Source organism: Crocuta crocuta, unplaced genomic scaffold, assembly GCF_008692635.1.
Source record: "Crocuta crocuta isolate KB4526 unplaced genomic scaffold, BGI_CrCroc_1.0 scaffold197, whole genome shotgun sequence".
In the NCBI taxonomy this organism is placed as follows: domain Eukaryota; kingdom Metazoa; phylum Chordata; class Mammalia; order Carnivora; family Hyaenidae; genus Crocuta; species Crocuta crocuta.
Window position 1 is genome coordinate 1,817,815 of NW_027532002.1, and position 12,261 is coordinate 1,830,075.

General features: G+C 36.6%; 1 protein-coding gene across 1 annotated transcript in view; it reads right to left on the minus strand.

The window, feature by feature from the left end:
* The window catches only part of SEPTIN7 (septin 7), a 78,342-nt gene that overhangs the window by 14,699 nt on the left and 51,382 nt on the right, over positions 1 to 12,261 (minus strand). Inside the window, exons 7-10 of the mRNA XM_077775333.1 lie at positions 9,071 to 9,163; positions 7,682 to 7,778; positions 6,188 to 6,239; positions 830 to 955 (exon numbers count right to left, since the gene is read on the minus strand). Coding sequence (XP_077631459.1) covers positions 830 to 955; positions 6,188 to 6,239; positions 7,682 to 7,778; positions 9,071 to 9,163 — 368 coding nt within the window. The remainder of the gene's footprint in view (positions 1 to 829; positions 956 to 6,187; positions 6,240 to 7,681; positions 7,779 to 9,070; positions 9,164 to 12,261) is intronic.

Sequence of the window (12,261 nt, forward strand, 5' to 3'; positions counted from 1 at the left end):
AAAGACAAATACCATAGGGTTTCACTCATATGTGGAATTTAATAAACAAAACAAATGGGGGGCTCCTGGGGGGCTCAGTCGGTTAACTGTCCAACTTCAGCTCAGGTCATGATCTTGCAGTTTGTGAGTTCAAGCCCCCACACAGGGCTCTGTGCTGACAGCTTGGAGCCTGGTGCCTGCTTCGGATTCTGTGTCTTCCTCTCTCTCTGCCCCTCCCCTCCTCAAAAATGGATAAACATTTTTAAAAAAACGAGCAAAGAGAAAAATAGAGATTGAGAGAGGAAGAGACAAACCAAGAAACAAACTCTTAACTATAGAGAACAAACTGAGGGTTACCCGAGTGGGGAGGGGATAGTGGGGGAATGGGTTAAATAGGTGATGGGGATTAAGGAGTATACTTGTGATGAGCACTGGGTGATGATGTAGGGAATTGTTAACCACTATACTGTACACCTGACATGAATATAACACTGTATGTTAACTAGCTGAATGAAACTGTTAAAAAAATGTATTTGCAGAGGAGTCATTTGATTTCTAATTGGGGTTCTATTAAACATGTGGTATATACATTATAAATACAATGGCAAATGATCAGAAGAGAATGCATGGCTCTTTCACTTAAGGAACAAGGAACACTTCCTGTGAAAATTAAGTAGTAAAATACAAAACTGCCAAAACAAAGCTTAACAGCAATAAATTTCTGCTATTGTGTATAACGACCATTATCCCAATTTTCTAATGAGTAGCCAAGAAACTGATGAAAATGAAATAATATGATTATTTACTTACATACGCGATACCTTTTCCGGAGAAAACAACGTATACTTACTTGGTAAGCTGCCCTTTATTCTTGTTATTATCAACTCCATTATAAGTCACAGCTGCCAGCTTTCTGCTTCGGTAGTTCTCATAGTGTACATTATTAGTGACATCTTTCAAGTCCTGCATGTGTGTTCTGTCATAAATAAATAACGTATCAACAGTTTGCTTCTATGAAGAAAGCTTTGATATAAATTCAAAAATTTCCAAAACAAAATTTCTAGATGTAAAACAAGCAAAAAGACTATACTTAAGGAAGAACAGTCATTGTCTTCATTTACACTCAAGGCAGAACAAGATACAATATGCTAAACCTGAAACCAAAGGAAATTAGGTTCCAAAGGAGAATTTAAGAGTTCTAAATCACCTCAAAGCAATTACTAAAGAATGATATTTCTACAGAAGAACATTTACTCTTATGGTATATGTTTTATTTTACTAGAGGAAGATTCCTGTCAAATCTCATAAAACCTAATTTCTTTTAGTAATATTATTAAGATTTGAGCTTTTACAAAGGCAATACATATGAATACTTCAGGTCACATATCAAGTTGGATTCAAACTAAGGAAAATAATTTAGAGTATATTCCTGTTTCTTCACATTGTTCAGTGAATGTGCTATTTTAGTTCAGTGAATTTTACTCATAGCACTTCTATGATATATAAAATCAATACATATAGGAGATGAACTATACAATACAGGTGACAATTTCATCATTTCTGAGTGATTCTAGGTGCTACAGACACTCTGAGCTGCTCTGTGATATCCTCTATCTGACCCGGTAATAGCAGAGTACTCTGTTCTGTCTGATTCTCCCTTTTTTCATCATCCATTCCTACCTCTGCCACCCTCCATCTTTCATCCCCATCACTTTACCAAAATTCTCTTCTGTGTTTTTATTCCTTCTGCTATCCAGAAAACACGTACTATCCCTTTACGAACAGAATGTGACTTTCAATTACTCTGACTCATCTCCTACTAACGGACATTTCCATACAATTCTCTGATAATTTATTCATCGTAAGGATTATTTCTTGGTTCTCCTCAATTCTCATGTTCCTTTAGGCTCTGTTCCTTGTTGAATTTATCCTCTCCATGGCCACTACCCTTTCCTCGTCAGTCAAGTCAGGTAGCTCCTTATTCCTAGAATATCCAGTGGTTGAGACTGAATAGTCCATGCTAATTTGTTACGGACTCTTCTAACTTCAGAGTCCCACTGCTTTGAAAGCTCTCTTCCCAGCCCTCAGGCTGAGTCACTCTAACCCTTAACAATTTTCTCCTTGGTGGTCAGTCATTTTTTGGTATCAGTATATGTTGTGGGTACCACCACACAACCTCTTCAATTTTACTATAAGCTGCCCTTTATAAGAAATATTTTTGCCATCACTTCTTGTACTCTTGATACAAATAGCACATAACAGGCCCTGTAAAACAAAATTGGTAACTAAATATTAAAGCTGAGGTAAGAGAAATACCACTGATTTTCTGGAACAAATTACTGTTACCAGTTTCTCTAAGTAGAGAATAATAACAAATAGCTGTACCAATATAAAAATAATGTTTCGTAATTTTAAATATAGATGACCTCCTTATGGATTCATTGAAAAATCACCAAAGGACCGGAGGTGGAAGCACTTGGTAGTTGAAATACAAGATGTGTAAAATTAAAAAAAGGTGGATTTATTAACTGTTTAAGCTATTTCTGTTAATGTCATCTAACATTTTAGATAATGAAAGATTTTTCCCTTTCCCTAAAATAACCTCTCTATAATTAACTAGTTAAGATTTTTTTCAGGACATAATGGTCTCTGTTTCATTTAAATATGCTTCACTTTCTAAAAAATCTTTTTTATCTGAGAGAGAGAGAGACCGCTCACAAGCAGGGGAGAGGGGCAGAAGGAGATAATGAGAGTCTTAAGCAGACTCCATGCTCCATCCCATGTCCCTGGGATCACAACCTGAGCTGAAATCGAGAGCTGGATGCTCAACTGACTGAGCCACCTAGGCGGCCCTACTTTATTTTTTAAGATTCAACCCATTCCTTCACTCTTGAAATCAATAATTATCAATAAAGTTTTCTCCAGTTTCAGGAACTTAATCATCTTTTCCATTTCTCCATGCTGGTATCATGGCCCTCTTTTCTCTCCTTTTGTTTAATTTCTGCACTGTCCATCACCATACCCTGAAAATAATCACATCAAGTTTGTCTCCCTTCCACTGTATTCCTTGGTTTGCCTGCAACAACAACCAGTTCTCTTAATTAGCAAATGACACTTCTTTGAACTTGGGTCTTTCTTAGAAGCAACCATTATTCCTAAATTTAACCTGCAAGATTTCAATTACTTGGAATTATAGACATGTGGCACACCAATGATGAGATTTCCTTGCTTTAAGTACCATTAAATATCTACTAGGTGCCTTTCAAGACATGAGCTAAATTAAATAAAAATCTTTCTCATCTCTACTCGAAACCTACAAGAAAAAGTAATAAATCAAAATATTCTTAAGCTTTTCATTTTCAAACAACACCACCCTCCTTTTCAAGGATGTATTTTATACACTTAAATGTAAAAACCGCAAACGAAAAATTGTGACAAAAAGTAACGTAAAACCAAGCATAAGTGAACATTTATGCTTTAGGAAGTAAAACAAATGTGCTGCAGCAAACCGAACAAATAAATGAGCTTTCATTAAGTAAAATCACCTAACCATCTACCTTAGGAGCTGAAATCAATGTCTTCGTCCTACTCAATGATAAAAATATTAAACAGGACTGCTCCCAATCTCACAAATAAACATCAGTGAATGACTGCATTTATTATAATCAATGTTAAGACATCTATCTCTATGAATCCTTTCGTATCTGACCCACTCCATGAAATATACACTTACCCTAAATTCTTTTAATCCATCTAAGTAATCATTTTATGACCCAGCTCTGCTGTATATTATGTAACTTCAGAATTTTTTATATCTCATCCTTGTATGACTACCTTGCAGCTTTCCTATACTCAATCTTCCTGCAGGAGTGGCCCATTTGTTCTATAATACTTTTGTACTAGTGAGTCCCACTCACCAGCTGTCAGGCGATGCACCTTCAAATGTTCAAAGTCTGGCTTCCAGCTCAGTAATTAGCCTTCCCCTCTATACTACTTTAGCTATGCAGTCAACTATTGATTGCATATTTAAAAATACACAGACACCACTATGTCAAGCAGTGGGCAAGTTGCAGAGATTTTAAATTGGGGAAAGGAATAAAATCAGAGAGAATGGACTGGCAATTAATATTTAGAAAACAGTCCTGGGGTGCGTGGATGACTCAGTTGGTTAAGGGACTGACTCTTGATGATTTTGGCTCAGTCCATGATCTCACAGTTCACGAGATCAAGCCCCACAGCGGAATCCACACTAAGCATGGAGCCTGCTTAGAATTCTAGGTCCTTCTCTCTCTGCCCCTATCCTGCTCATGCATGCCTGTGTGTGCGCTCTCTCAAAATAAGTAAATATAAAAACTTAAAAAAAATTCCCTACATATATACTATCATAAGCAATTATATTATTTTTTAAAAATTTATTTCTGAGAGAGAGAGAGAGACAGCGTGAGCAGAGGAGGGCAGAGAGAGAGGGAGATACAGAATCCAAAACAGACTCCAGGCTCTGAGCTAGCTGTCAGCACACAGCCCGACGCCGGGCTCGAACCCACGAACCGTGAGATCATGACCTGAGCCAAAGTCAGACGCTTAACCGACTGAGCCACCCAGGCGCCCCTATATTATTCTTTTGAAATCATGCCTTAAGAATGGAAGAGAAAGGGAACAGTTCATAATAGAAACTGAAATGCTATATTCTCTAAAGTGAGACAGATGGCCCTCTCTTGTGTGCATCTGTTCTCTCGCTGTGCGAGGCCTGGCAATCCCAACTGCTGAACCAACCCTATCCACTACTTCCTACCTGAAGCACCTGTTCATAAGCTCCTTTAAGAAAGACTAACTACATAGAAATCTCTTTGATCTCAAAATTCACTCTGATATTTAGTGTACTTCTTGACGTAGCAGTTTAACTCATTTAAATTTCCCTCCTCTCTCATAATAACTTTACTGTTCCATGACTTCCAATGACCATCAATATGCAAGTTAATACTTCCACACAGATAAAGATACTGCTGTGCATTAGGAAATTGGATGATAGTATGAAAATAAACAAACATCAACTTTATATGGCCATACAAAACTGGAGGTCGAAGAGAGTATGTGGTGAGGGCCTAGAGAAACAAGCAAAATGGGGGTGGAGAGAAGTGGCGAAGGGGTGTGAGGTGGCAAGAGGAAGGAATTTATCTCAACACGAAAACACTGAGGTTTATTTCGATGCCCTTTCTGTTTCTTGCCCACTGATGTCTCTGCTTCTGTTCAACTTTTTCTTCATGGTTTCCTCTTTGCTATTTCTTTTCTAATTCAAGTCCCAGTCTTCTGATCAGGATTAGTTCAATGTCCTGCTCTCATAGGTTTTCCTTCTCTTTCATCAGCTGCACGAGATACAATTTAGGAGTAATGTTTTCTTGCCTGGGAGGAAGATCAGTTTTGTTCACTGTGCTCTAGTACCAAAAACACCTCACTCACCAGCTACCAGGTTGTGTATCTTTTAACAAAGTCTAGTCTTTAACTCAAAGCCTAGCCTTCCCTTCCAGTTTTCTCACATAAAAAGAGCAAAAGCCTTTTCCTTTCCATCTTCCCTGTCTCTCTCAGTATTAAACCTCAACACAAAACATAACCAAAAAAGGGACTCATTTTCCCACACACTGCTAGCAACACAGCTTATTTTGTAGTTTTGCTAACAGCTTTAAAACCTGGCAAAATAATCCAAGTTGTCTCCAAGCAGTGCTTACTTGAGTGCTAGAATGAAGATACCAATTTAGGTTAGCTATATTAAAGAAAAAATAGGGGACCTGGGTGGCTCAGTCGGTTAAGCATCCGACTTCAGCTAAGGTCATAATCTCGCAGTTCACAAATTTGAATTCTGTGTAGGGCTCTGTGCTGACAGCTCAGAGCCTGGAGCCTGCTTCAGACTCTATGTCTCCCTCTCTCTGTCTACCCCTCTCCCACTCAAGCCCTGTCTCTCTCTCTCTCTCTGAAAAATAGAAACATTTAAAAAAATCAGTTATAGAAGGCAAAAGTAAATCTAATTCTAACTTTATTTTGAGAAAGAAAAAAATCTTAAATAATATNGCAAGCCCTGTCTCTCTCTCTCTCTGAAAAATAGAAACATTTAAAAAAAATAATCAGTTATAGAAGGCAAAAGTAAATCTAATTCTAACTTTATTTTGAGAAAGAAAAAAATCTTAAATAATATTTTATCATTGCTCAAACTTACCTTATCAACATATTTCTTAGAATTGTAAAATCACAATGTTCACCATTTTCAACTATATAAAAAAAAAAAAGAACACACTAAGCCCAATCTTTTCAAAGGAAATTTCACAAAATGTTGGAGGTAACAATGAGAAAATATGCAACATTTCATTAACTTTTCATTACTCTTCTTTAGATCAATTTTTCATTAAAGTTTTAACACTATACCATAGTACTTAATTTAAGGGCATGGCAGACAAGTGTTCTCTAATATTATTTATTATAGTTTAATCTTCAATGATAAAATATATAAACCTAGTAAATGCGCTCTCCAGAAAAAAACTTTTTTTGAAATTTTGAATGTACTGATTTGTAAGAGAATATATTTGTTCCATAATAAAATGTGTTTTAAAAGTTTAGTTTTGGGGGGAGGCGGAATCACTTTCGTAAACAAAATAAAAATGTGAGCCAATAACTTTAAGGTTCTTTATTTTAAAGAAATGTATCCCTAATAAGAACATTCTGGTGGGGAGGGGAGTACTAAAACTAGAGAAACAATTCCTTTGGCACACATTTCTAAGGACTGTATAAGTTCTAAAGCCTCAGCTCAGCAACTCAAAGTTACCTGAGGATGACAGAGAGGTGGGGACAAGTGTAGCCTCACTGACAGGAAAAGCTGGTGATAAGGACAATAAGTTGGAATAGTATCCTAAAAATTACAGAATTTTTCTAACTAATACTAACAAGTAGAAAAATAATCATGACTTAATCTTAGTTCCTAGTTACTATAACACAGAAGACTAAATATTAGTCTTCTATATATAGAAGAGTCTATATTCTATAGACTTCTATATTCAATATAATAAACACAAACTTGGGGAAATATGTCTATTGCCAAGAAGACTTCTAAAGTTTCATGCTATAAACTAAGATTTTACTGGTATTTAAAAAACTCTTTACAAAATTAGTAGAATATCTCTTAACAATGAAATTTTTTTTATTCTAAAAATGTGATGCTACAAGTTGATTTTTATACCAAGGAAAGAATATTATGAATATTTTAAATTCACTTTAAAGTGAAAGTTGTTCTCAATCATTCTTTGAAGGTCCCAGACCCACCTGAGCATCTGAGGTTCAGATAAAAGGGAGAGTTCTTTTCTCTGAAACCATTTTCAATTTCAGGTTTATTAGTTCCTTGGAAGCAACTTTTGGACCCCAGATAAAGAATTCTTACACTCTTAAGTATGTTTTCAAACAAGAAAACAGCAGTAGATTTAATGATGGGATGGAGATGGGAGACTGGGGCTGATGACGGACTTGGAGAGTATTACAGTTAGGATTTGCCTGACTTGGCAAAAACACAGTCTGAGAAACTAGAAAGTACTTATGATAAAATGAGGCTAAATAAAACTGAATTCAGAACTATCTCTGAAAATCTAGATATATCAGTGTGAAATACATATTTGATCACATTTGTGAAATCTTATAGAAAGTCATTCAGTGAAGAAAACCTTACCTTCAGCAACACCCCAAGGATACTGCCTTCCTCTGACCCTTTTGCCATTAACTTCAATGATAGTATTACTACCTACCACAGCAAGAGGTAAACGGTCCTATAAAATAAAGTATTCTTGTTCAAATATATCTCTGTAGTCCTCACAAATTCAAGAATAAAGTTTATATTACTCAACACGTTATCAAAAAAAATATTACCTTGACAGTTTCTGTATTCACTTTTATAAGGCATTCAATTACTATTTAGTAAACTGTCATTACATGGTATTCTCACCAATATAAACAATGAATAAATTTATGTTTTCTCTGAAAATTTACAAATACTAAGGCATATATACTCTACTCATCAAATTATCTGTTAAAAACTCCAAAGAAGCTGTGCCATATTAAAAAATTAAAAGAGGGAAATAAAAAAGTGTATTGGCAGTTAGAGGGAACTCATGAGGCTTGTGACTAGCATGCTCATCTATCACAAACCAACTCTAATAGCCCTGGAAGCAGGGAATATTATACGTGCTAAAATCTACGTCTAGAGCTCCAGACCTAGGGGACTCAATCTATATTTATCCAGATTTAATTCAGACTACAATCTTCCAAAATTCTTGTAGCTTCCAAAAATATTTAATAATATATAAAATATATGACTATTTTATAAAACCTCAAAAACTCTTCACTGGTCAGGTACATGTATTTCATTATTACAGGATAATTATTTGCTTATAAAATGCCATTATTTAACACATCATTTTTAGGTCCAGGGTACTTAGGAAGTGACCACAAATTAAAAATATAGGGGTGCCTAAGTGGCTTGTCAGTTAAGCATCCAACTTCCGTTCAGGTCATGATCTCACAGTTTTTTAGTTCAAGCCCTATACTGGGCTCTGTGCTGACAGCTCAGAGCCTAGAGACTGCTTCAGATTCTGTGTTTCCCTCTTCTCTCTGCCCCTCCCCTGCTTGTGCTCTTTCCTTCTCAAAAATAAATAAATAAACAAATAAATAAAAATACAGAGAATTATATTGATATAGGTTTTGGTTGTTTTTTATAAAAGATAAAAAAACATATTTTTGTCTGGCTCTTGAACAGTATGCAAAAACAGTGCTTAGGAACAAATCCTCTCCCTTCTTATTACATGTTTCTTTAAGGAGGAAAATTACATAATATAAAACTAGTTAACTGAAAATTGAAGACAGAGATTATAAAACAGATTATGCCATTCATCTCTCTATTCAACAAAGTTAATTGCAAAGTTTAATTCAACACTGAATAATCTCCCTATTCATTTTGTAAGCCAGCTATTTAAAAACATTGATATTTTTTATCTTTTCAGTGGATATTTCCATGGTTTTAAGGCCCTGGAACATTTTAGTTTATGTATGGGAATAAACCTACCTTTATCTTTTTAACAAGCTTATTTTCTTCTTCATCATCTGTTTCTGGAAATTCATATATTTTAATTTTATGTTCTTGGATTTCTTTCATTATCTAAAATGAGCAAAAGGGCACCACACATAATTAGTACATTAGCTTTATTTGTATTATATTCTTTTAAAATTCCTGATTCCTCAGCTCTAATTCCTTTACTGTTTTTCAGTGATGAAAACTATAATCTAAAATCAAAGTACAATCTTGATCTTTTTTTAAAACTATGAAGTTGGTATATAAATTACCTCAGAAGTATTAAAGTTAATATGTTTATAATACCAAGAGATCTAAAAATGATATAAGATTCCAGAAAGGCTTTCTCTAGTTGATTTCTACTATAATGGTTATCATTTACTCACAATGACTGAGATTCTTTCTCTAGATAGAACTTTTCACCAACTATTTTATTCAGATGAATCAACATAGCTTAAACTCATCTAATTTTTAGTAAAATTAGTAAATGAAACTAAATACAGCACTGGCTCCAGGAGAAAAAATCTGCACACTAATCAGAAGATATCCTTGCATGTATTATTTGTGTACACAAAATCAAGGAGAAACAGATATAAAATGAGGCAGATACACAGGGAAAAAACACATCCTGGAAGTTAAGAAGCTAAGAAGTTAATAAAGAGAATGCAAAAACACTTATCAATAACATCACAAGTGACCTACTTCAGACTAAAGTATCTTTTCCCACATCACTCCAAATTCTAAACAAAACACAGATAACCAAATAATATTCAACTACCTACCCTATTCAAACTCATAATAAACCGATGGCCAATATACCTAGAACTAGGTCCTTGCCTTTACTGATATTTCAGCACTACTAATCACTGTACGGGACCCAAGCAGTGCAAAGAGACTCCAAACAAAATGTGTTACGTGGTAACTAAAGTAGGTAGAGGCAAAATGCCACAGAGAAAAACATGATAATAAATGATGAAGTGTCAAATACAGGACTAGGAGAAAAAAAGAAACACTAGTGGCTAGCTCTAAGAGCAGTGGTTCTTGTGGTGCCTGGGTAGCTCAATCAGTTAAGCGACCGACTCTTGATTTCAGCTCAGGTCATTATCTCACAGTTATGAGATCAAGCCCCACATCAGGCTCTATGCTGGGAATGGAATCTGCTTAAGATTCTCACTCATGGGGCGCCTGGGTGGCTCAGTCGGTTGAGCGTCTGACTTTGGCTCAGGTCATGATCTCGCGGTTAGTGGGTTCGAACCCCATGTCGGGCTCTGTGCTGACAGCTAGCTCAGAGCCTGGAGCTTGCTTCGGATTCTGTGTCTCCTTCTCTCTCTGACCCTCCCCTGCTCATGCTGTCTCTCTCTCTAAGAAATAAATAAAACATTAAAAAAAAAAAAAAGATTCTCACTCATATTTCTCTCTCTTTCTGCCCTCGCCCTGCCCCTGCCCTGCTTGTTCTCTTTCAAAGAAAAAAAAAGGAAAAAAAAAAAAAAAAGCAGTGACTGTATATTAAGAATTCCAAATCTCCACCTTAATTTACAAAACCAGCTGGTAAAGATACAATTCAATAACTCATTCTAAAAAGGTTCTCCATAAACTCCACGCAACTGCATGGTCTCACACCATTTTCTGGGATAATCCGGCACCAGCCACAGCATGGTGAGACCCTCTCCAAGAGGATCTGTGCAGGTCAATGCCAGGCAAATCTCTAGGATTTGAAACCAAGCCTTGCATCTGAGATAAAACACAGGAGTGCTGTGCTGCCTGGCAGGCAGATAGATGGTTCAGATTCAAGAGAGGGTGAAGGCAGGGATCTGACAGAAGCTGGGGAAACAGGAAGAGTGATTGTTTGCTCTTCTGTGAGGGATTCCTGAGGAGTGACAGGTGCGAGATTCCCAGCCTTGGGGACAAGAAAATGGGGTGATACCATTCTCCACTGCACTGCCCCCCCCATCAACACTGACCAACTTCATTGAGAAAAACAGCCACTTACACCCAGCCCTCTTCCCCTGTGCCCTGTACAGCCTCTCTACTATGGCAAATCCACCTGAGAATAAATGCAGCAGGCCCCTCCCCCAGAAGACCACCACAAAAAGCCATGTATGCACCAAGTCTACTGATCATAGAATGCTGCAAAGCTTCAGCTCTAGGGAAATAGGATATATTTTCCTTTTTAGCAGGGGACCTCTTCATAATACAGCCATTACACTCAAAGCAGGAATATAATATGCTTTCCTAACAACCACGGGAAAGAACAGTGACCCAGACACAATGACAAGATGGAGGAATTCACCATAAGAGAAAGAAAAGGAAAAAGTCCCAGCCAGAGGGGCGCCTGGCTGGCTCAGTCGATTAAGCGTCCGACTTCGGCTCAGGTCATGATCTCACGGTTCATGGATTTGAGCCCCGCATCAGGCTCTGTGCTGACAGCTAGCTCAGAGCCTGGAGCCTGTTTCAGATTCTGTATCTCCCTCTCTCTCTGACCCTGCCCTGCTCACACTGTCTCTCTCTCTCTCTCTCTCTCTCTCTGAAATAAATAAAACATTTAACAAAATTTTTAAAAAGGAAGATTAAAAAAAAAGTCCCAGCCAGAGATTTAACCAATAAAAATACAAGCAGGAAGTCTGAACCAGAATTTAAAATAGTAATCATAAGGATACTAGCTGGACTTGAGAAAAAGCATAGAAGATACTAGGGAATCTCTTACTACCGAGATTAAAGAAGTAAAAACTAGCAGGCTAAAATAAAAAATGCTATAAGTGAGATGCAAAACCAAATGGATGCAATGACAATGAGGATGAACAAAAAGGGAGGAACAAATCAGTGATATAGAAGATAAAATTATGGAAAATAATAAAGCTGAAAAGAAGAGGGAAAGAAAGGTATTGGATCATGAAGGCAGACTTAGGAAACTCAGTGAGTGGCTGCTTAAAGCATAATAATATTAACATCATAGGAGTCCCAGAAGAAGAGAAAGAAAAGGGGGCATAAGGCTTATTTGAACAAATTATAGCTCAAAATTTCCATAATCTGGGAAAGGACACAGCAAAATCCAAGAAACACAAAGAACTCCCATTAAATTCAACAAAAGCTGGCCATCATCAAGACATATCATAGTAAAATTCACAAAATACACAAAAGAATCCTGAAAGCAGCAAGGGAGGAAAACGATCTTAAGCTACACAGGA